Raw genomic sequence first — 26116 nt, 5'->3', positions numbered from 1 at the left:
ACACTATATAAATCCATGCCGTTTGCCCGTGTGACCAAGTTGACAAGCACTTTCCAAGTGATGCTAAAATCAACCCGCATGCGGAAATGCATGTGAAGAACGCGTCACATCCGCTTGTCACTGGCAGGAAAAACACATGTACAATCCGCATGTACAATCCACATGTGTTTTTTCTGCCAGGGAGATGCAGAAAAGCTCAGGAAAAATCCGGAGCATTTCTGCATCGTGGGCACATAGCCTTAGAGTAATTTTTAGCACACAATGAACACTGTAAAAACAAAACCCCCAAAAAAGTAGCAGAATTGTCTTTTTTCACAATTTTACCGCACTTGGAATTTTTTTTCCACATTTTTCATACATGATATAGTAAAATAGATTGTTGTAATTCAAAACTACAACTCGTCCTGTAAAACAGACATTTAGGATGAAAATCAAAATTAGTTGAAATGTCTGCAACAGATCAGCTGTGTGTGATGGTAGAAGACTAAGTGCATCTATGTGTTTGTTATACACATAGGTAGCTTTTTAAATCCATGGTTTTTTTTGTAAAGAATTGTTTAGTGTGTTTAATTATACCAGCACACCAGTGCCAAATGTTGGCATAGAATGAATGGAGCGGCAGTGTACATGCTCAATCACCGCTCCATTCTAACCGGCAGAATTCCCTCATCCTAGCCACTAGTGGCGGTCTCTGTGGTCAAACCCCCACCGATCTGTCGTGTGGATAGATGATAATTTGATTTTACTGGAGTATCTCTTTAAAGGGAATTTCTCACCAAGTTTTTGCTACCGGATGAGTGCAGCATAATGAAGTGATGAAAATGCTGATCACTTACTTGGCTACTTGCTGCAGTTTTGATTAAAAAAAAAAATTCAGTCTGCTGCAGATCTACCAGATCTCTGAAGGCTGAGCTCTACATAACCCCCTCCCCCACCACTGATTGTCAGCTTTCTGTGTACACTTTGCATAGGCAGAAAGCTGCCAATCAGTGCTGGCGTTGGGGGTTATACAGAGCTCATGAATATGCAGAACTACATGGCAGGAGGTTTACTAGTCTTCTAGTGATAAACTGCAGATAAAACGGATTTATCAAAACCACAGCAAGCAGCCCAGTAAGTGACACATCGCTGGAATCAGGGTCTCTGCCCCTATCAGATGCTGCTCTCAGGTGGCAAAAACCTGCTGTCGGATTCCTCTTAATGCATATTTGATTTTGGATACTACACAGTGACTAAAACATCTTCCCTCTATTCTCCACAATGTGTGAGTCAAATCCCTCTCACCTTGGGGCAGTCTGAGCTTGGTCTTATGTATTTGGCCGCTGCCTGCCGCCTTATCATGACCTTACTCAAGGTTACAAGACCTCTTGGTGAGGGGAAGGCATGGCGCCCTAGTACTGCTATTCTGCCCAAGCCCTGCCAGCCCCTGGGGATTATCAGTGCCCAGAGCCGGCTGCTGGTGAGGAATGTCTGATCCCACCCCACAGGCAGAACTAATGGCTGGCACAGCGCCCCTGTGGGTAGTCACGGGTGGGCACCGGCGCACACCGCCGCTCAGGTGACTGACAGAGCACTCGGCCCCCACAGGCTCAGCATCAGCTACATCCAGCGTCATGTGATCACGAACTCAAGGCCAAGGTACAAATTTTCCGGAAATGACGTCACGTCACCCAGTCGCATGATGTGGCAGAATGAAGGGAGAAAAGAATCCCGGATGCTTCAAATAAATGTTCACGGAGTGTTAACCCCACGGTCTCCAGTATGGAGCAGCTCGTAAACACATATATTTCCCTGCAGCTGCTTCTCGCACTTGGTAAAGGAGCCCTTATGAGAGGAGAAATCTGAGAACCAGAACGATATCCCTCCGCCGGGCGTTGCGCGTACGGCTGTGTTAGGTATAGATAGTATTCCTGCGCGGAGAGGGGGCGGGGCGCGGAGTGAGGGTGAAGCTGTCGTTCCGGATTGCAGAGGCAGCTCCCCGGTTTCCGCCATTGCGGCTCCTGCCCGATAGTCAGTGAGGACCAGCCGGAGGACGCGCTCCCGGAGACAGGCGGCGCACCGAGGACATCCTTCCAGTATTCCCAGCCCCGAGAGCGTGAGGCAGCCTGCGAGAGGCGGGAGGCGACATCCCGGAGAGAAGCAGCTCAGCTCGTAACCACCATGGCTCAGATACTCCCCATCCGCTTCCAGGAGCACCTGCAGGTACCTGAGCGCAGCCCGCCGCCCCCCGGGGCCTGACACCCAGAGCGGGACCACTGCCGGCGCGGCCCGGCAATCTGGATGCCATGAATTAACCTCACACCCTGTCACTGTCTCCTCACACCTCCCTGGCATCTGTCACCGGGCACCCTGACCCTGCGGGTGTGTGTGCTGCCACTGGGCACGATGGGGAGAGGAGTCCTGAGAGCTGGGCTGGGGAGCAGCCGATAACCTTGACTCATTCCGTGCGATGGCTGCAGGCCTGTAACCCCTTCCCTGCTGATGTCACAGGCGGAAGAGACGCGCTAGGTGGATACGAGTGAAGGGAGATGTGGGGCAGGTGGATGGACAGGAGGGAGTGTCACTGCCAGCATTGTGTAATGGGCCTGCAGTGACGAATGAATGACTATGGGCTGTATGGGAAAGGGAAAAGATCCTGTGTAGGAGGCTGGCAGCAGTGGAGGCCTCCCTTATCTGGCCTCTAATCCTCCATATTCCTCTCCCAGGACTAGGACTAGTCCCACTAGGTGCTGCCGGCAGGGGACGAGCGCACAGCATGGCCTGATGGCAGGTGCATTACACGGCATTCTGTATTCTACCTGTCCACTGCCATAGTCCCCACCCCCGAGTGTTCAGCTGGGATCCGATATGGTGGGTGCTCTGTCTATAAGGACCAACCTCCCTACGGAAGCTGTAAGAGCTGCCCTTGACCTGTCTGTAGTATAGAGGGGGCTCAGGTGATACCCCCTAAGGTATTTGTAGCTCCTCTGCCGTAGACATGAAGGTGTTTGAGCCATGACTAGACTTCTGGACACTGGCCCTGAGAGATGTGCTAGTTTTATAGACATTTATTTAAAGAAGTACTCCAACTAAAACGTATTCCCTAATCATGTATGTAGTATTAAATACTCCCTGACTGTAGACTTCCCCGGTTTCCAGCGCTGCTTCTGAGTCACACGACACGTGTGAGAACCGGAGGTCTCTTTTGCACAGTCAGTCTATGCAGCCCATGTTGGGAGTGCTTTATTAAATGAATGGTGTAATTCAATACAAGGCCATGCCAGGTGCATCAGATCAGGGGGTGCTCACCTAAGCGCCACCTAGTTGGTGCAAACTGATTTACACATCCAGTGCCGTTGGCCATGACAGTGGTCTGTAGCTGCTGGACAGGAGAGGGAGTACCACCATCTTCCTCGAATCTTTTGATTAGCCGGCTTGGCACAACATCGTTGTTGCAGCTTGATGCACTTGTGATGTTGAACCAGGCCAGCTAATCAAGAAGAGCCGCGGACGCTGGCAGGTTAGAAGCGGTACTCTCTCCTATCAGCGAGCACAAACTACTGTCATGGCTGATGGATTGGAACGTGTGGAAAAGCTTGCACCAACTCTAGTGATTACCATACAGCACCCATTATATACCACAGGTGCTGTCTGCCCGCCCAGTACTTAAGATGTTTTGAGGACATCTAATTTATTTCCTTATTTAGTGCGCCACTGTTATTACAGAGAATTTAAGGACAAAGTTGCACATAATCTAGTTATTTAACAAAAATTACTACTAAAAAAAGCAATAAAGCATTACAGGTGGAATCTAAGTGTATGAGACCAAGCTTAATGAGTTGTATGCTGTTTTAGATCAAGATGGTTCTCGGCATTTGGATGTAAATGAGAATGTTTCAAATAAAGGGGTATTTCGACTTGGATATGGCAAATCGAGGGTTCCCTGGACCTGCTAGTGTTTTTGACTGATTCTGTAGCTGCCATATAAGTGAGTGATAAGATGCACAACCACTTCACCTTTTATTCTCTGCCTGCACGTGGCAGCTTGCTCCTGTCTCACCATACTGGGCAGGGTCCTGGGGACCACCTAGGATGCAGGTCTGAGCATACGATGTACTCTGTGGATATGCTCATATAATCCAGCTCACCATTGCATGTAAGTGCTGTTATCTGGAGCACGGACAGCATATCTGCCTGTACACCACAATCAGATAAAGGCCACGGCCCCACTATCAGTATTCGGTCAGTATTATTTCTCAGGAGTGGAAGCCAAAACCAGGTGAGGAACAATCAGAGAAAAGGTATAATAGAAACAAGTCACCAATTCTGCATCTATTACCCACTCCTGGTTTTGGCTCCCACTCCTGAGAAAAAATACTGACCAAAGACTGGAGGTAGTCCAGCTTCACGGAAAAGCAGATCTTTTATTGGGTATGCATACAAACTGGTGACAGGTTAAAATGCAAACATCTATGCATTTCTGGTGCTAGGGGCACCCTTAGTTCATGATTAAGGGTGCTCCTAGCACCAGAAACACTTATGTGTTTGCATTTTAACCGGTCACCAATTTGTATGCATACCTAATAAGAGTTGCTTTTCCTCCGTTCATTCTGTGTATAAGCCTTGAGTAGGTGCACTCATTTCAATGTCAACACACAGAGATATTGAGCGATTCATAGTTGAAAAGTTTTATAACTTGTGACTCCCATAGTAATTCAGACGTCTGTGCAAATCGGTCCAAGATCAGACAGCAATGCACGGACTGGCCATGGGTCTCCTGACTAGAGTGTGACAGCTTCATAGGAATATATGAAGCCGTCACGCTCGGGTCAGAGGACACGCGTCCAGTCTGTGCATTGCGGTCCGATCTCGGACCGATTTGCACAGACGTCTGAATGTGTCTCAACAGTAATTATTCATTAAAGGGTTATTCAGACCAAGGCTTCATTCACACTTTAGCATTTTTTTTTTTTTACCTAAAATCAGGAGTGAATGCAAGAAGAGTAATATATAAATGTGGCATCTGTCATTTCTGAATTCTACCTAGCAGGAAAGTCTTGTCTTTGACCGATACACTGACCTTGTGAGTAGGAGAATGTCTAGAATAGATGGTGGGGTTGTCTTTTTGCACAGATTAGTGCTGTGAAGCTCCTATCATAGTTTACATATGGGATTTTCTGTGAGACAACCTCAGCTGGTAGATTAAAGGGGTTATCCCGCTTGCTGAGGTGGTGCGCTCCTGAAGATTGACTGCTCAGGTCGGGGGTACGGTTACGCAGCTGGCCTGGACAGCGCTTGCAAGACAGGTAGCATACAACTTACAAGCGTGCACATCTTACGTAGAAAACTGGTCACCTCTGATAGATTGCGGAGGTGGCTGGTAACTTAGGCAACAAGCGGTACACAATAGAATTAAAAATCACCCAGTTCTTGAGAACGGAGAGGATTTTTTATAAGATGTAAAAATGGAAAGTTGCTTGTTTTTACAGGCAGTTGGCAATTGTACCCATTTATTAAGAGGATGATAATCTAGGCTGGGTTAGCACTGTTTTTTGTCATCTGCTTAAAGTGAACCTGTCACCAGAAAAAAACGCTGTTAATATGCAGGTTAATAGTGTTATTAACCTGCCCAACGCCCGCACTTAGCGGAAAAGCTGCGGGAGAAAATGAACTTTGTTCCCCCTCCCCTCCCGTAGCGTTCCGGCTTCAGTCACAGGATACAGAATACAGAGTGGCAGCTGTAACCACACCCCTGTCCCTAATTGACAGCCGGCCCCAATGCAGAGCCAGCGTCCGTGCCGGGGGTGCGGTTACAGCCGCTGCTCTGTATACTCAGAGCAGTGACTGAACCTGCGCCGGGGGGAATAAAGTTAATTTCCTCCCCGCAGCGTTCCGCTAAGTGCAGGCGCTGAGCAGGTTAATAATGCTATTAACGTTCAGATTAACCCCTTATCGTTAATAGCATGACAGGTTCCCTTTACAGGTGTACACCAGTAAAGACGCCCAATTTATACATCTGGTGATTTCTAATATGGAATACCTTGTTTCGTTTTATCTATTAAATGATGTCCTTGTATCCGATTAGTGATGGATGCCACTTATAGGTATCGCCTATCTACTACCAGATTCCATGCCTTTTTTATTCTTCCTTAAAGAGTGACTGAACTTTCATTTATTTTTTTTTATACATATTTTATTCAGTTTTTAAGATGTAAAAAATGTAAGTGGCTGTCAAACTTTTTGCCTGTTTTCAGCTGCATTGATATTAGAATGTACTCTTTGGAGTACAGATGATGGCGGTGAAAGAGTCAGCAATGGTCTCCTCTGAGTGTTGTGCTTATCAGAACAATCTCCTGCAACAAGTTTTAACCCTAGGTGTAGAGAAGAACATATGCTAAATCTTCCATTTTTATTTTTATTTTTTAGAAATGCAAACTTTTTTAGATCCATGTTGTTTTGTATTTCCCCATTATTCATATTTTGTTGTGCTCGCATGTCCGCTTTTGACGTCCTTGTGTCAGACACATGTCCGTTAATTGTAGCAGACATATGTTTTATGCTACATTCACACATCCAAGTGTTAAGCTAGAAGCACGGACCTTGATTCATGGATCGGACATGGTTCTCCTGACCTGTATGTGACAGCCTTGTAGACATATTTGAGACTGTCAAGTTCAGGTCAGGAGACCCGCTGCCTGTCCTTGCTCCAGCAGTGACAAAGGGATGTCTGAAAGCAGCAATACTATGATTTGGACATTGATCTAGCTCAGTTTAGCATCTTCAGCAGAGTAGGGGTTTCTTTCCATTCCTCAAAGGGGTGGTCCAAAGTAATTTTCATTCTAAATCCTTATCTATTTATTGCCGTAATCTATACTATTTTCTAATATACTCGATTTAAAAATTCCCTTTCCTTCCCGAACTACACTATCTAACTTCTTTGTTTGTTTTTTTTGCAACTTCCTTTTTGATGACTCTTCATTTCAGAATTCCAGTGCATTGTGGGATACTCAAAGAAGCATCATCAGGGGGCAGAGGCTGCGATCACTGCCGCAGCCTCTGCCCCCTCCCTGAAACAAAGCTTCATCAGTGATGCTCGTTTCAGGGGCTGAGCTAGACCCAGCGCGATGTACACAATGACAGGTCGCTCTCTGTTGTCGGTTCAGGTCAGCAATAATGGAAGCTTGCACGTTTAGGCGGGCTGCGCTGCGGGACCGAAGAGCCTTGGATTACAAAGCGATTTTTATTAATACCAACATGTTTCTGTGCTGCACCAGCGCTTTTCTCAAGGTATAAAAACCAAGTGTCACTGCAGCAGATAAGTGAGTTTATCAAAACTTCAGCAAGAAGCCCAGTAAGTGATACATTGCTGGGCAGTGTCCTCTGTCCCTTCATCATGCTTCTCTGAGATGGGGTAGCAAAAACCTGTTAACAGATTACCTTTTAAATTGTAGGTTCACCTTTTGACATATCCTTTTTTGCATAGAGATATTCTATATGAAATTATACAACTGTAGACCCTATATTACCCTGAAGAATATATTCTATTCAGTTTTTCGTTTTTGTAGTTCTGCAGTCCAATCAGCTAAAAAACACCCATACTTGATATTATGGACACGTGGTTGTCCACTACTCGTACAACCCCTTTCAATCACTATCTTCCTCCATGTAAAATGACGGCCTATGCTCCTCTCCGATCCTGGTGCCGTTCCAGTGATGTGTTCTCCTGGTCTTCTGGGGCTTGTGACATTGGCTGCAGGGATCGTGTGACAATCAGCAGCCACGTCACTCTAAAAACTGTAATCCAGAAGAAGTGAGGGCGTGCTGCTGCTGACTTCCTCTGGATGTCAGTTAGATCTAAAGGTAGTGAGTGAAGTTGCCGCTGATCTGCCGCAGGGCTTGTATGACATAATGTCACGCAAGCCCTGGGAGGCCAGGTGCCAACATTGAAGGAACAGCCTTCGAGGAGAGTATAGGCTGCTATTTTACTTGAGGGAATATATTGATTGAGAAGGGTTATCCAAGACAACCCTTTTAAATGCATAATAGCAAAATTCTCATTTGTAATAGATTTGATTTGGAAAATCTCTGCAGGACATTCGCAGTGCCAAATAGTGCAGTCTTTACTTTCGTGGAATGAAAAAAAAAAAAAAAATATATATATATATATATATATATATATATATATATATATATACTTTAGCTATCCCATGCCGACACTTTCTTCAACCCCTGCCGTTCTCAGATTGACAGGTCCACTATCAAGCAGAACATTTCCAGTGTGTGAATGGGATTTGTTAACATCTCATGTACTCTCCTCCCTTTTTATTCCACTGCTATGCGCAAATCCACATGGAAAATCCCTAGCATTTTGGTTGTGTGAATTCACCTTTTGTATCTCAGGATCTGTATATTAAAGTATCCCCAAAGCTTTTCTACCATAAAGTGCAGTTTTGCATCAAACTTTTGTAACCCATCATTTCCACAAGTTGTGAAGTTTTGATTGTTTGGGGGCCGTCCCCTGGCACTCCCCAGCATTACTGAGGACAATAGGTCCCAAAGCCTCGTGACTTTCACATCATGGTGGCATTTTATTTCCTACAAACCCATACAGCCTGTGATGCAGCCATGTCATATCAGGATTTAGCTGTATTAATGTGTACTTACTAGGCCTTTGAATTGTCAATGTCTTTTTTAGAACTATTAATGTATAACTAAAGTGCAAAATTTGAATTTACAAGATTAATTATTACTCTGCAGCCAGACTAGGAAACAGATACCTTACTATCCCTTTGGTACTGATCGAATGGATGCATTTTTAATGATGTGTTCAAATGACCTAGGTATTGATTGCCAGTTTCATTAGTAGAAATAGACGTAAATAAGGCTAGTCTGGTAGAACCAGCTCACCCCTCTGGTGCAGCAGCCTGGATGGCATTTACCTATGAAAACTATAGCAGGGGTAGGAAATTAGAAGGAGACTTATTGTTATACAAATCCGTCATAGCCATTATGTACACTGTAAATAGACTATGACATTCCTGCCGTACTTGCTTCAATTGTATATCATGTTTTTAGAAGGCTCATTTCCACTTCCCATTTTTACATTTCTGTGTAATGTCATTCCTCATTCTGACGTCCTGCTTTGTCGTACGTGTTCTGTTCGTGCCTTTCATGAATAGAACGCTTCCATTATATTCTATGCGTCTCTACACATTGATATATTTTTTGCTGATCCCCTCTCCATAAAAAATTAGGAAACGTCTGATTTTGATCCACAATTTCACATGTCCAGGAAAAGAATGGATAGTACTCTGAATGCCATCTGAGAGCTGTGTGTTATTCACTGTCTAGTGGGTATGAGAAGCTTGAAAGCCTTTATCATTTTTTCTCATATGCAGAGAACCCCACAGATGCCACACTGATGGTTAAAACAGACCCACTGCCCAAAACCAGCTAAAAATTACCATAAATCCAGCACATTGATGAAAAACAGACCATTTTTTTTAATTTTCTTATACGCAATAAAAAAATCTTACCTTGATTGAGGCCTAAACATGACTTATCCATGTTGTTTAAGTGTTAGTGAAATTTGTTAACATTTTTTGCTTTTAGGGGTAACTTATTTTATATAATTTTGTTTTAGGAAACGTCAAACCTTCTAAAATAATCAATTGGAGTACTGCAATGAGTTCAAGGAATAATTTAGGGGTACAGACCGGAGCTTCAGAGTTGACCACTTTTAGAGCAGAATTTGGATCTGTGTTGCTATAATGAGACAGAATTATTACTATCTTAAATTTACACAGCATAAAAGTAGTTAAAACAGGCAGAAACTGCCCCAAAGTAATTACAGTGGGGTATGATGTGTGATCAGCTTGGAACTCATTGAAGAGTTGTTCTGGGCACCACATTTTGAAAAAGACATTGAAAAACTGGAGCAAGTTCAGAGAAGAGCTACCAGGATGGTGAGCGGGCTGCAAACTGTCCTATGAGGAACGGTTAAATGATCTGGGAATATTTAGCTTGCAAAAAAGAAGGATAAGAGGAAACTTAATAGCTGTCTACAAATATCTGAAGAGCTGTCACAGTGTAGAGGGATCATCCTTATTCTCATTTACACATGGAAACATGAGAAGCAATGGAATGAAACTGAAAGAAGATACAGATTAGATATTGGGAGGACGACCAATGAGTGGAACAGGCTGCCACGAGATGTGGTGAGTTCTCCTTTAATGGAAGTTTTCAAACAGATGCTGGACAGACGTTGGTCTGAGATGGTTTAGTGAATTCTACATTGAGCAGGGGTCAGACACGATGACCCTGGAGGTCCTTTCCAACTGTAACATTCTATGAAGATTGGCTTTAAGGGGGTAATTAGTTGGCAAAAGTGATCACCTACCCACTGATTTGGTAAAAATTCTTACATCAGTGGGGATCTGGTATCTTCACTGACTGTCAGAATGGAGGACTTATGTGCTACTTTCTCCCTTGGCTGCAGTACTGAAGGTTCAAAGATCATTGTGTGTCACAGATGATTGTCCCACACTGATCTGAGTTACCACCTATCTACTGGATAAATTATTGTTAAAGGGGTATACTTATTACTAATACTTTTTATACTTTATTGTGGAAATCATTTATTTTTTCTTCTTCTCCTCAAATAGTCCTATTTTTGTGCACTTGACATGCTTGGGAGTGGTCTACCCCCTTAGGCAAGGGCTAGACAAAGACTGCAATTGCAGAGCTGAAGATCTTTTTATGCAGGACAGATTGTGAGAAAAACCAGATCGTTTCAACTACGTGTAATATCAGGAAAATAAAAGTGGACCGGACTAGACAAATGGCTAAGAATGCCTGCTGCCTTGTAACATTTGCAATGTAATGCAGCTGTAATTTACCTGACTAGTCATCTAAGCGGTCTACCAGGACAATGACTTGTCACTGTCGCTCTGTGTATACAGGTGAATGGTCTCTCTGTGTGTACATACTCCTATGTTCTTATGGCCGTTCCAGAATAATCGTGACATTGGTGGCTTCCAAAGAGTCCTTCAGTTTCATTTATTCATCCATTTAACATTGAAGTATGACCCCACCTGTTGTGCTGAGGCAGCAGAAACCAATTGCACATTGCACCATATACATTTCCAAGGAAGGCGATTATTAATCTAGTCTGCTTGTGAAATACGTTTTCTGTAAAAACCAGGATCTTTCATGACACATCAGTTTCGCCCGCCTCCTTAAGCTGACTGAATGCATATAGATAGTCCGTTTGAAACAAGGTCATTGTAGTCCCTAAGGAAATCCAGCTAGTGCACATAGATAAATAATATTGACGTGTTCCCCGACTGATGAGTTCTACTAAATGTAGGAGTAATGCAATGTTTGTATCCGCTACAGTCAGGAGAAAATATGTTGCCCTTAAATTACATATTGTCAATGTAGAGAAGGAACAGAAGTAAAGAGTATTTTGTGGATTATTACTGCCAAATTCTAAGACCATTACTCATATCTGCCAATATCATCCGTTTAATTTTGCACCCCTAAACCAGGCAATACCTTTAAGATTAGGGGTCCAGTTATAGCTCTGCAGTGTTTTTAGGGTACCTTCTCATAGTGAAAATATTGTTTTGTTGTTTTTTTTTCTTCTGTGAGTGCCCACACCAAAATACATAGCAATCTTCTGTTAATTCAATTTTTGTTGCCTTTTTAATGCAAAGATTCCAAAATGCTATGCCATTTTGTGTTTTCTTTTAGCCACACCACAGAAGCCTATAGGGAAAAATACACTACAAAAGTACAGTATATCGTATTGCAGCATATAATGTAAATCGCCCCCTGCTGCCATGCAAACTCATCGGTACATTGCAATCGCATCTTGGGGGACCGACGGGAGCTGTCAACTGCTCCATTTAAAAGGACTTGGTTTGAACAGTCATTCTGTGCTGAAGTACAAGTGCTTGGTGCACCACAGCACCAAACATTTATCTACATCTTCTCATCTACTTGTTTTTTCTCTTTTCTTCCTTCTGTCTCTATAAAGCCAGATATGGGAGGGGGTGTATGTAGATGGGAAGGTGTATTTAAAAGGTCAAACGTGGTGACAGAGTCCCATCTAAACTATTAATTTGTGAATACAAATTATAGACCGTTAAAAAAGGGTCTATATTGGCATCTATCAGATGCCTTGTTGTGGATAAAGTCTATAGTGGTTTCCAAGGAGTCCTTCAATTTAATTTATTCATTCGTTTAACATTGCAGTATGACCCTGCCCGTTGTGCTATGGCAGCAGAAACCAATTATAGACTGTTGTGGATAAATAATCTTTTATCACTGTATATACATGACCTCTTCCAGGCTATGGGTAGGAAGCTGCCTGGAAGATAACTCTGCCTCCAGATCTTATTTTACATGAAGGGGGAGTTACCAGTGAGACAAGTAACTAACACAGAACAGGAGAAATTAAATTTGTCGTCTTGCGCAAACAATTTTTGCAGCTCTCTGAGCTCTGCTGTATTGTAACAATATTGCACTACTGTCTGCCTGTGAGCTGAAAGCTGAAGCTGAGAGGAACCTGCAGATGTCAGTTATAATCACACACAGCTCTGCAGTGAGATCAGGAGAGCAGAGAGCGGCCATTACATATCACACTGGTAACTCCCCCTTCATGTAAAATAAGCTCTGGAGGCAGAGATATCATCCAGGCAGCGTCCTCCCCAGAGCCCGGAAGAGGTAATTTATATAAAGTGATAAAAGATGATTTACCCACAACAAAGCATCTGATATGAGACATCCAGCTAGGACTTTTTTCAGCAGTCTAAAACCTGTATGCCCATATTAATTTTGATCAAATGTGACAGATTCCCTTTAAATGTTTGGCCATGCTAAAGATGCACACAGCGTCTGTACTTGTTTTAAACTGTCATTGTGTTCTGACACTCCCTTTAAATGACGCTGTCAGAGATGGACTGCAGCATCAAAATGGTTTACAGCAGTGATCCAAGCTCCGCTCTGGTCGCTGATGTTAGACAGTTGCAGGCCATCTAATATAGCTGGCATCTACCACGTGTGGAAGAAGCTCAGCTCCTGAGCCCCCTAATTACATGCAGACTACAGCTATGTCAAATTGCACTAGAGGGGTTAAAGGAAGTGTATATTCTGCATGTAATAAACGCAGCATTGGGAACAACACGGCATTATTATTGTTACCTACGCAGCAATGCGCTGGCCAATGTCGTGTGAATGGGGTCCGCTGTAGTAGCTTGTATATGTCTATAGGAATAGGGGTTTTCGATTGAGTAAATGGCTGTTTTGTACAACTGTTACCTAGCGAAACATTGCACATTTCTACCTACTATAGAAATAGCCTGTTCTATCCCATGCTTTGCAGGTGAGTATCACTTCTGACTGTCAATGGCAATGGCTTCATTCTGATTCTGTGGTGACTTGCATTATTTTTAGTTGGAGGAGCATTTGAGGGTTTAGGTTTGTGAAATACATTGGGAAATCCGTTGAGAACAATGGTTAACTTCCTGTTGTTAAAGTAGAAGAATGCGGCCTGCTCAGCAGATCTGTGTCCTTCCTTACACTGCCTGGGTCTGCTGACAACTTTAGGGAAAATACTGGTGCAATCCTGGTCAGCACATTCCCATTTATTCGTTCCTAAAGTTAGAAATATTTGTTCTTTTTTCTTCTCTATAGCAGCTTGTGATCAGCTTCTGCAGCACCTATACAAAGGAGGCCAGGTAGCCCTAGTTTGGTCACTTTCTATTCTGAGTAGTTGTAGAAGACCTTTAATATTTATTTTTCCTAGTGGTGCATACATAGGGAAATGGCTCCGGTAAGGAGCTTGCACACGTGGCACCAGGTTTAGCACTTACAGGACATGTCTGTCTTCTTTGTGTATTCTTGCAGTTAACAGATGGTTAAATTTCTTGTGATTATTTAAGGTAAATCTGTCTTGACTAAGTTGATTGGATACCGTGGCGTATAAGCCTGGCGTCCAGTAAGAATACCATCTGCTGCCTATTATAGAGCATGAATCCCACACGCGTGGCAAATCATATTGTTATCCATTTAATAGCTACATATTGAGTTTAGGAATGTGCTATTCTCCGAGAGCCCGTAAGCCAGTGTCACTAAGCCTGCATGCTCGATGTTCCACTCCACGGATTTCTGTACTTAAGAAGTAAATTAAGGTGTTTAACTTTATTAGATGTATTACTGAGCGGTACTATGGCTCTTTTACAAACTCAGGTTATGACTTACCTGACCTTTTACTAGGGGTGCATTTATCGATGTTTGCAGGTGGACTTCCTGGCGTATACCTCTGACTTAAGATACTAGTAAGTATAAGGTGGCATATGTTGCCCATGTGCTATGCATTTCCTAAATGCTTCTTTTAGCAGAGAAGAAAAAGAAAACCCAATACCAGCACAATGGAATATATGGATACATTTATGCTGGGAGTTTTTCTGATGCATACCCAAAATGCACAGTGTGGATTATTACTGAGAAATCACAATCAGAAGTATTTTAACCCCTTCACATCCTTTGGCATACATGTACGTCAAAGATAGCGTCCCTCACTTTGATGTGGGCTCTCATGCCGAGCCCACATTTTTCCCTGCACTTGATGGCTGAGTTAATCTGCCTTTAACAGCTGCAGGTGGATTGGAGCTCCGCCCGCAGCTGTTAACCAGTAAATTCCCGTAGTCAGTGATTGGGTGGTGGAAAGAATCACATCACAAATCCCACCCATCGGGGCTCTGATATATTGTCCCCATTTTGATATAGTGTCCTTCATCTTGGTAAAATGTCCCCATACTAGTATAATGCCCCCCCGTCCTGGTATAATGCCCCCCATTCTGTTACAGTGTCTCACATTCTGACATAATGTCCCCCATCCTGGTATGGTATCTACTGAGCTGCCATCCTGGGGATGGGTTATCAATATCAGATTGGTGGGCTCCGACACGCGGCACTGGCTCTACCCATCAGTTGTTTGCAACGCTCAGATGTAAATAGTTTAAAGATCTGAACATCACTGCTCCATTACCTGTACTGTGGGTCCTGCAAGTCAGCTAATATTCATGTAATAGGAGCGGATTTGCAGCACCAGGTAGCAGCCACTACACAGTGACCAGAGCTGTGATGTTCAGCTCCTCAACAATGTTTACATCTGACCTCTGCCAGAGTTTCAAACAACTGAGTAGTGGAGGTGCCACGTGCTGGACCCCCCCCCCCCCACACACAAATCTGATATTAATGAGACTGTCTTGTGATTGTGGGGCACCAATGGGTTGTCATTACAGCTGGGGGTCTGCTGAAGACCCCTGTGCCTGTCATTACGATACTCCTGTGAACGCCGGCTCGTGGCCTCTATTCATAGATCTTGATTTTTGCTACACATAGCATGGCTGAAGCCCTGCTATGTATAGGACAAGCAATCGGATAATCGTAGCTTCAAGTCTACTAAGGGAACTATTGAAGGCCGTAAAAAGTAAGCCATCACCCAGCCTCAGATCCCAAATAATGAAAACGTTAAAGGTCTTGTAAAATGGGGACAAAAACATTTTTTTTTTTCCAAAATTTCCAATTTTTTTCACCAATGGCATCCAGTCTACTGGTAATAGCCGATCACGCATTTCACCTGGCAGTAATCAGTAGATATGACGACACTGGCCCCGCTGAACCTCCTGATGCAGAAGTGGGCCGAGCCAGAAACCCCTTAAGTGGTCTGGAGCAGTTGACCTTCTAATGTGTATGGGGGTTTTCCCGACTCTTACCTACAGATGATATCAGGGACATGAAGTAGGTAGTTTGAATCCAATCTCCCAACTGTTTTATTCCCAGGAAATAGGGCAACGGCCTATGTGTCTGGTTACCGCTTTCTCTTCTTTCACCACTGAGACGCTGTGTTCAGGAGAGATGGCTGTCATCTGATATGCTTGTGTATGGTCAGCCTAACCCCTTAGCACTACGTGGTGTAACGCGCTGGTAAATGAATGCCATGCTGATTGAGCTTGTACTGCCTGGCTCCTGCTGAAACTGCGGGCCAATAGTGACTGCATCATATAGGCAGTTACAGGAAAAGGGAGCTCTCTCTCACAGCCAATCAACATACATGTCCTATTCAGTCAACATGCCATAATTGTCTGAAGTGTGAACCCATTTGTAATGATGATATATGTATGTGTGCTACTTAAATGGGTTTCCACTACTTTTTATAATGCCCCCAATGTATTTAACCTGTGGAGATTTTTTTCTAATTACCTTGTGTTGTGTTTATTGCCTGTGAGCAGGCCGCTCACATGCATCCGGCTCTTGCTTCCACTGATGTCACGTCAAGTGAGGCATGACCCAGTGACGCGCTCCCCGCTGTGGATGCTGGGCTGTGACTCGCGGGGAGACCCCGCCCACAGCCCAGCATCCACCACGGGGAGCGCGTCACTGGGTCACCCCTTGCTGCAGCCGGAACGTGACGTGACATCAGTGGAAGCAAGAGGCGGCTACAGTCGGGGGTCACGTGATGCCTGTGAGCGGTCAGCGATAGCGCCACTCACAGGCAATAAACACAATGCAAGGTGATTAGAAAAAATCTTCTCTCCACAGGTCAAATACATTGGGGGCATTATGAAAAGTAGTGGACAACTTCTTTAAACATGAAAAGAAACAAACTAAACACTTACTAAACGAACAACACTAAAAGCAGAGACCACTAATACAGAGATAAATAGATCTATCTCTTTATTTATTTTAGTGGTCTCAGCTTCTAGTGTTATCTGTATAGTAAGTGTTTATTTTTTTATCTTTAAGCAGCCTCTCTATTGGGTTTTGTACATGTTTTTCTTGCATTTTATAGTGCATATGTGTCTTTCCAGTTGTCTTAACGTTACATCATTACCAATGCTAACTTTGTTTATTTTGTTTTTCTTCCTACTATAGCTCCAAAATCTGGGCATTAACCCAGCTAATATTGGCTTTAGTACACTTACTATGGAGTCTGACAAGTTCATCTGCATCAGAGAAAAAGTTGGAGAGCAAGCCCAAGTAGTTATCATTGATCTGAACGACCCCAACAATCCAATTCGTCGGCCAATATCTGCTGATAATGCAATCATGAATCCTGCCAGCAAAGTCATCGCGTTGAAAGGTATTTGTCGCATTTTGATTTCTGTTGCCGCCTGTATGAAATGGAACAGTAATGTCTAATAGATGATAGTTCAGTCCTCTTAATGGAATAGGAGCTATTGTTAAGATAATCTTATGGCCCTCGTAACATCTTGCCAATCCTCAGAATTATAGGGCTACTTTCTTTATTAAGAACTACGGCTGCTTCAGACTTTGTTGCTGCACAGCAGTTCCCTTGTCATCTGCTGTGTCAGGAACTGCAGTACAGCCAGTGCCCTTCAGTGGAGCTGCGATGCAGTTTCCTGCATAGTGTTTGTAGAGTCACATAGGAAATTGCTAAAGGGGCATCTGCCATTTCTTTCAGCCAGGGATCAGACCACCACTGTTCATGATTTAGTGATGGTGAACACCCGATAAAAGAATTACTGTAGACTTGGTTTTTTGTTTTTGTTTTTTTTATAGACCTAATTGTAGATTAGATTTATAAGTTCAACTTGTTCTTAATGCAGATTTACATGTTTAAGAAATTATTATCAATATTAAATTGTCAGTTTTTTTCAGCTATAATTTGGAGGTATAAATGTATAGATAGATGAAGAGACTAGTCAGACTCCTTTGCTTTTTGTGTTTCTGACCCCATGTAAGGGACCAATAATTGCTGGCACAACTGATTAGTTCTAAGTTGGAAACCCCATAGACATTTAGAGTGTACGTCAGTTCCACACCAGTCTCTGCATTTTAGAAGGTAATTGTAACCATATTCTTAACTTTAGTTTAAAGCGACTTTGCCGAATTTTTTTTGCCGAGGGTTTTCCATATTGGATAAATCCTTTTATACAGCTGTGTAATGTAGTGTTCTTCAAAGGTATTAATTTACTTTTTTTAATTTTACAGATGAACTTATTTAAGATTTTTTTTTTTTCTTTTTAATATCTAACAGCTAATATACTCAAATGGGCGTAGCAGCACACGCGTGTCTGGTGTCCTTCAGTGTGAAGAATCTCCTGCACATACACGTCTGTTCCTGCTGCTCACATCCTATAAACTACACTTGACAGCTGTATGTGCTGAGCTACTCAGAGCTGTTTTTCAGATCAGCTAACAAGTTTTCCCATCAAGGCTATTTTCACATTTTGCTTTGGTTACACCATCACAGAATACATGGTTTTTGACGCAAGTCTTTTTTTTCCAACCCAGTGAAGGACACCATGACATAAGTCATAACTGTCATTCGACAGATCTAGTAGTGTTGTCGCATCCATTTCTGGCAGAAATCACATGCCTGTGTGAACAGAGCCTAATGGGGAAAGTCTCCTGAAGGCATCTAGAAAGTATTATTACCGCAGTGCCCTCTACTGACTCAATATTCAAATTGCATGGAATTCCAACTTTTTTTTTAATATATATTTTAACGTATTTATGAAAACATTAGCATTTACGTTGACAACCCTTATTGAGAATTTCTTTATTCTTGAATGTAATCCTTGATCTTGGTGCATCTCTGAACATTGAATGGATATGTAACCATAACGCTAGGGCTTCACAACAACCAATACTGTTTTAAGGCAATTCTGAAAAGTTCTTTAATGCATTCTCACTTTAGGCATTCTTATGTTTAGAATAACCTGTACCCTTCTGCTTATTCACTCATGGTTGTGATGGTGCAGATGAGATGTCGGCAACACATTCCAATGTTTTGTGTATGTCTGATGGCTCTCGCCTGTACTATTACCACCCCATGTGAATGTGCGCTTATATATTCTTTCATGCAAAGCTTTTTTTTAATTAAAAAGAAGAAAAAATGTTGTTATATGAAACGATGTTCTTTTTTTTTTACGAAGATTTAATTTTGCATTGCTTTTTGTTACATTTTAATGCTTCTTGTGTGTATGCAGATGGTGAGTTATCTCCTATTACATTGTATAAGTCATCATCCTCTAAATATAAAAAGCTTTGGCCACTGTTTCTGTGTATGACCACTTCTGTAATAATAGAGAAGGCAAACCTTCATCCCCTACTCCTGAACCAATGCAGTTCAGTCCACTCATATATTAGTATATACTGGCTACTTTGGCTAGGATTACACTTTCCTCGGAAGTTCTATCTCAAGTTCTGTCACTTTTACTGGGGAAGAAAAGTGCAGGTTGCTTGCTCTTTTTTTTTTTTTCCTGTTTAAAATGATGGTCCCTTGAACAAAAAACAATTAGTTCCTATTATAGAAATAAAAAAAAAAAACAGGGCTCCCAACGCTAGCATGTTCCTAGTTTTAACTTAATACATTCATATTATAGCCTAAAATATAAAGACCTATTGCATATTAAAATAAACCATGCAGAAACAATTGTAAGCTTTTTATCTACTGGATGGTGACTTTTACAATGTCTATTTCGTAGTGTTTCCCTTAGTGTGCTTTATATACCCCCTTCATGTGCTTCACATAATGTTTTGGGTAGAGCCCCAGTTCTTCCTGTTCAGACACTGCTCATCACTTATTAATGCAATTCAGCTATTTAAGGTTTTAGAGGAAATGAGGCGGGAAGACTCAGTCATCTGTGACCTCCCTTTTTTGGACTGAGTTGATAGTGTTTAGAACGACCAGCATTTAATACCATAGTTTTCTGACTATAATACGATGCCCTTGATAAGATGTGACCAGCTTTAGATGTTGAATTTTCTTTTTAATGTCTCAGCTAGAAGTTGCGTCCAAAGCCTCATGATCGGTGCACGATGGTTTCATTTAGGGACAAGGATGGGATCTAGTTACTGATTTCCGAGTTGCTCATAGCTGCTACCTATGTAATAATGTGTATTAGGATAAGCCATCACATTACGCTCTTTGGAGACCTCCACCAATTCTGAGACTGAAGGGGTTTATGCACTGCAGTTGTTTCCTGTGCAGGGGAACTGCAGCACAGATACTTATAGGTGAAAAGGGCCACTTGAAGGAGCACAACCTGAGCCTAAAGTTTTATACTTTTGGACTGCGTTGGCCTTCCCTTACTGAGTGGCTCAGGGGCACGCCTAAAACTCGTTTTTTGTGGATTTAGGCAAAGGCCCTGATGAAGACTTGTGGAACACTTATACAGATTACACCATTACCATCTTCACTGGAGCACAACTTTAAAGATAATGTGAATATTTTTTTTTCCGCTTTGTTATTAACACTATAAACCTACTAATGCATGTGACTACTAAAAAACAAGTATGGTCCTGTGTGATACAATTTTTTTGCTTTTCAATAGGTTTTACTGTAGTTGGACTTCCACTAAGGCTGTGTGCCCACGATGCGTTTTTAATGCGTTTCCGCAGCGTTTTTGCAGCTGCAGAAACGCATTAAAAACGCATGGTAGAAGGGCAGCAATGTTCCCCAATGATAATCCGCATGTGCTGTGCACATGCTGCAGAAATTTCCGCTGCGGATTATCATTGCGGAAAAAACCGCAGCACTACCAATTATTTTGCGGAAGCGCTGCGTCTTCGCCGACTTGCATTAGAAAGCATGGATTACGCATCACTGTATATGTAGATGCGTAATCTAAGCGTTCTAATGTGCGGATGGTACCCGGGTGTAGAGGAAAGGAGAGTCTCATCCACACCCAGGTACCATTAAAAAATCTGTAAAATAAAAAAGAATAAAATAAAAAAAAAATGTATACTTACCTTCTGTCGGCCCTCGCTGCACTCCTGCTTGCTTCCCGGCACTTTGCAGTGAATTGAAGGACCTGCGCTGACGTCAGTCATGTGACTGGTCACGCGACGCTGACGTCGGCAGGTCTTTCAATTCGCTGCTGCCGGCAGCCGGGACCGAGCGGAACAAGACACCGGGGGCCATCGGAGGGTAAGTATATATTTATTTTTACCACTCTCTCAGGTCACACTATATAAATCCATGCCGTGTGCATGGATTTATATAGTGTGACCTAGTTGTCACAAGCACTTTCCAAGTGATGCTAATCGCTTGGAAAGCGCTTGTCAATCCACATGCGGAAATGTCCGTGAATAACGCTCCATTTCCGCATGTCCCTGGCAGGAAAACGCATGTACAATCCACATGCGTTTTTTTCTGCCAGGGAGATGCAGAAACGCTCAGGAAAAAATCCTGAGCATTTCTGCATCGTGGGCACATAGCCTTATATAGTACATCTATGTAAGAAAGCCTTGCTTACACCGTGTTCAGGATGTCTGTGCTGTGTATACACTAGGAAAGTTATCTAGTTTTAAATGCAGACCTTTACCAAAAGACACAAGGACATCAAAGCCTTGGGTATTCGGCGAATGTTGGCTGAACCCGCCGATATTGATGGACTTGGGGCTGTCGGCTAACTGATCATCGGGGAAGATGTCTATCAGGCATATCCTATTTCGGACTGTTCTCCCAGATATGAGCCACTTGCAGAGATATGTCAGCAGCTTTCTCATAGAGAACTCGGGAGCACTCCTGTGTATAGGCGAGACAGCTGAGATGGCTGTCGGCCAAACAATCAACCAAAGCATTGTTTGGCCAACAGCTACTTAATGTGTACAGCCAGCTTTAGACTTTGTTGCTAGTGTATTTACGCTGAAAATGTCAGAATTGGTTGTATGATTCTGATATGAATGGGATCATTTTATAATGAAATGCTTCACTTAATAGCAAACAGGAAAGTGTTTTTTGTTTTTTTTTTATTACAGTTTTGACATGGATTTTGAAAATAAGTACACCAGCCTCATCAGGTCTAAAAGATTTATTTTTAAAAGTAGTTTGTATTCCGATATGAATACAGAGCCCTTTTAATACACTATGATGCTATTCCTTAATCCTACTAACACTTGATTAATAAATTGAAACTGTATTACCAGTTGTTCCTAAATACTGACATTGTCCCATCAGAGCTGATAAGTCAAGCTGTTTAGGGGAGATATGCCTTTGTTGGGGAAAAATGGCAACACCAAGTTGTTAGTTTATCCTTGTATTAACAGAGGAATGGCACAACACACTGTTCTAATTCTATATATCTGGCATGAAGACCTAGGTTCACATCTTGCTTTCTAAATCCTGTACACTTCACGATAATAACTCCCTACATCTAGTGGTAAACCATGTAGATAAGCTATATTGTCCTTAATATTTCATACATGTACTGAAGTTAATGAGGGACTTTAGCGATCTTGTCTTAAAGACCTACAGATGTGTGCTGTGTGCACCTCGCTTACTGTTGTGTAAGGTTTGTTGCCTACTACACATAATACTACATTTTCTGAAAGGGCTAATGAAGTTTTGCTGCAACCCTTCTGTGGATCCTGGCAAACTAGTTAGTAGTGGGACGTGTGAGTCGAAGTACATCATAATTTAAGCGCATTCACCACTGTTGAACTTTAAACATTGTACAGTCGTGGCCAAATGTTTTGAGACTAGCGCAAAGTTTAGTCATAAGGAAGTTTGCTGCTTTAGTTTTTATAGTGGCAATTTGTATTTTCTCTCTCAATTTATAGTATCTCTATATTGTTATGAAGAGTGATCCGATAAATTGTAAAAAATAAATAAATTGCTGTCATTCCATGCCATGAAAATAAAGTTAATCAAAATAAAAAAAATCCTCATTTTCACTGCATTTAAGCCCTGTTGGAATGATATCTGATTTGTCCTTGTTAACACTTTCTCCTGTTGTCATGATTGAACTAAACCTGCTTATATCACTTAAGTGATCTTCTCGTTTTTCTCTGGAGAAAGCATAAATTGGGACAAGGCATCTGATACAAATCACTCTGCCATGCTGATTGAAAAGAGCAGGCTGGTGCTTTAAATCATTGTCCTCTTCTGTTAACCATGGTTTCCTCCCAAGGAAGGGCGTGCAGTCATTATTGCTTTGCATCAAGAGCTTTACATTCAAAGACATTTCTGCTTATAAGGATGCCACGAAGTCAACCATTTATCGTAACATCAAGAAATTCAAAGAGAGGGGTTCAATTGCTGTGAAGAAGGCTTCAGAGCGCCCAAGAAAGTCCAGGACAGTCTCCTAAAGAGAATTCAGCAATCAGATTGGTTCAACACCAGTGGCGAGCTCGCTTTGGAATGACAGCAGCCAGTTGATGGTGAATCTGCATGCACAATAAGACAAAGGTTTTGGGTGCTGCCAAAACCCCTTTCAGATTGATTCGATAGTGTGCCCAAACTCCAGTCCTTAAGAGCCACTAACAAATCATGTTTTAAGGATTTCCTTTGTATTGCATGAGTGATAATTCCATCACCTGGGCATTACTAAGGAAGTGCTGAATATATGACCTGTTGGTGGCTCTTGAGGACTGGAGTTGGAACACTGGTTTGGGACATCTGGAAGAATGATTTTCTGGAGAATAAATGGTGAGCTCTACCATGAGTCCTGTGCCATGCCAACAGTAAAGCATCCTGAGACCATTCATATGCTGGGTTGCTTTTCATCCAAGGGAGTGGACTCGCTCATAATTTTGCCTAACAAAACTCCCATGAATAAAGAACTGTATCTATTCATCCTCCAAGAACAATGTCTCCCTAAGATCCAGGAGTTATTTTGTGATAAATACTGCTTTTTCCAGTATTTTAGAGCATCATGACACAATGCAAAAGTGATAACGAAGTGGCTTTGTGAACAAAACATTGAATTTTTGGGTCCATGATCCGGAAACTCCCCAGATTTCAATCCCATTGAGAACCTGTGGTCAATTTTCAAAAAGCGATGGACAAACAAGAACACAGAAATTGTGATATACTTCCAGCACTGATTAGATAAGAATAGGTTGGCATCACTCAGGATTTGGCCCAGTAGCTGATATCCAACAGGCCAGGGCGAATTGCAGAAGTCTTGAAAAATAAGGGACTACACTGTAGATATTGTCTTTACATAAACTTGATGTATTTGTCAAGAAGTCTAAAAACTGATAAGTTTATAATTGTTCTTCTGTAACCATAGAACCATCTCCCTAAAAGTTCGAAAAACTCTAAAGCCGCAAACTTTGCAAAAAATAAAATGTCAGTTTCAAAACTTTTGGCCGCTGTTGTATTGCATAAATTACCTTGCTATTTTTTCTCGCCTATACATAAAGCCAATGTTGAAAGCTATGAATGCATACATTTTCATAAATACTAGTACTGAGCTGTCACCACCGCTCCAAATATTTATTAGATGTTCTCCTTCCTTTCAATTGTGTATACACTAAGCTAGGGATAGAATTAATAACTTAGTAAAGGTATGTTCAGACAACGGATTATTTCTCTGTGTGAAAAAATTCCTCACTAATCCATGACAGAAATCTACGGCTGACCCTTTTGGATATGCCACCGATCTATTTAATGAAGTTAATCCAAATATGGTTAACTTGCGTGTTTTATTTGCGGAATCTGTTGCAATTGACATATCACTTTCTCCCCACCCTCCTTATCCCACAATGCTGATATCAAAAATCGGCAGGAATATCACCATTATTAAAAGAGAAGCTTTGACTGGATTTTTTTTCTATTTTAAACGGCGGACCTCCTTTAGTTGCTGTTGTTCTATGGATTCTGGAACAATTTTTTTCATTTTTTCAATGGTCTGCAATCAAACCTCCCGGTTATAAAAGGTGCAAATTTTCCTTTGAACCAACTTGGTGTCTATCATAGAACTTCTCTGTGAGTGTTTGCCTTTTTCCTCTGAATATGGCCAATCCAAACATGATCATGTAAGAAAAGTGTCAGACGCTCACAGAGAAGTTTCCGGCTGCAGTTTGCTCAGCGAGAACTCCTCAGTCACCGTATCCCTTCTTGCAACCGAAACGCAGGAGTAATGAAGTGATGGAGCAAGGTACACAGTCGGCACGCTAGAGCTTTTGGAGTGTTCCTATTGAACAAATCACAGCCCTGGAGAATGTGCTGAGCCAGGCTGTTGTGACCTTCTCTGTGGGAGTTTGCTTTTACTCCTGATGCGACTACTTTGTGTGGCCAGTGTCTAAGGGGAATATTTGCAGATTAGCAGCTCTTTTATTACTTAGGACCATAATTTTGGAATGGAGGACCCAAAAGTAAAACTGTCCCGTATCAGTGGAACAACGACAACTGGAGGAGGTACTTGATTTAATTTAACAAATCCAGTGAAAGGTCCTCTTTAACCCCTTCTCGCGTTAGGACGTGAATTAAAACCTGGGAAGGAGTCCTCAGGTGTGGACTCAGATACTGGCTGTTTTACAGAGCCGGCATCTGTCTCTTACAGCTGTAACTGTAGCACTTTGACAGTGAAAGTTTAATAACTTGTGCCTGTGTGCTCCAGTTCCTATCAACCCCACCCACCACTTTGCAATTGCAGGAGACTGATGGATTACTATGACAGTCTATTGATGTCATCTTTGCCCTGCTATGAAGCGCTGCCATAGGCTGAGCTTTGTAAGAAGCTATTTTTTACTATATACTGCAATACTGTGGTATATAGTATGCCAGGGGTCCCCCAATCTATGGCTCGGGAGCCACATGTGGCTCTTGGACTCATGATGTGTTTTCAGCTGTCTGCCAGACTGGTGCATTAGCACTAGCTTCAGCAAAGTAGGTCTAGGTAGGTCTAGCAAGTTTGGTGACTTTTGTCATTAGTCCCCCACAGGGGAGCAGATATATATGCTCATATACTGGCTTTGGGTGGTTTAGAGATAAATTAAGTATAGTAATCTGGAGATGAGATGATACTGCCAAATGGGTGCTTGAAGCTGGATACTATAGTCTGGTGAGAGCGCTTGATGTAAGAATATGGAAAGGCTGTAACCCCTGGATGCAGGCACCTTGCCTGTGTGATTTCTGTGATAGCGTTTTGGCTGTCATTATACCGATAATGGGGGCACTGGGTGTCACTACTTTGACGGGGTCGGGGAACTGGATGTCACTACTCCGGGAAGGTCTGGATGTGTCTCGCGACCGACCCCCCTCCCCCTCCTCCTCTCCATCAGAGCTTGATGTGGTTCCCCAGGAAAGAAGTTGGGGACCACTGCGATCAAAAGCCAGAGGTCACTAATCAATTTAAGTCTGAGAGCC

At 42.5% G+C, this 26116-nt stretch overlaps 1 protein-coding gene across 4 annotated transcripts in view; it reads left to right on the top strand.

The window, feature by feature from the left end:
* The first annotated feature begins 1880 nt into the window (after window positions 1-1880).
* CLTC (clathrin heavy chain) overlaps window positions 1881-26116 on the top strand; it is a 69882-nt gene continuing 45646 nt past the window's right edge. For all 4 annotated transcript variants that reach the window (XM_073665594.1, XM_073665593.1, XM_073665592.1 and 1 more), the window contains exons 1-2: window positions 1881-2202; window positions 16924-17131. In XM_073665594.1, the coding sequence (XP_073521695.1) occupies window positions 2161-2202; window positions 16924-17131 (250 nt within the window). In that variant the 5' untranslated portion in view covers window positions 1881-2160. The remainder of the gene's footprint in view (window positions 2203-16923; window positions 17132-26116) is intronic.

The sequence above is a fragment of the Phyllobates terribilis genome, unplaced genomic scaffold (assembly GCF_046119375.1).
Source record: "Phyllobates terribilis strain yellow unplaced genomic scaffold, ASM4611937v1 Scaffold_2__4_contigs__length_985480577, whole genome shotgun sequence".
In the NCBI taxonomy this organism is placed as follows: Eukaryota; Metazoa; Chordata; class Amphibia; order Anura; family Dendrobatidae; genus Phyllobates; species Phyllobates terribilis.
This window is presented reverse-complemented; position numbering and strand designations above follow the sequence as displayed.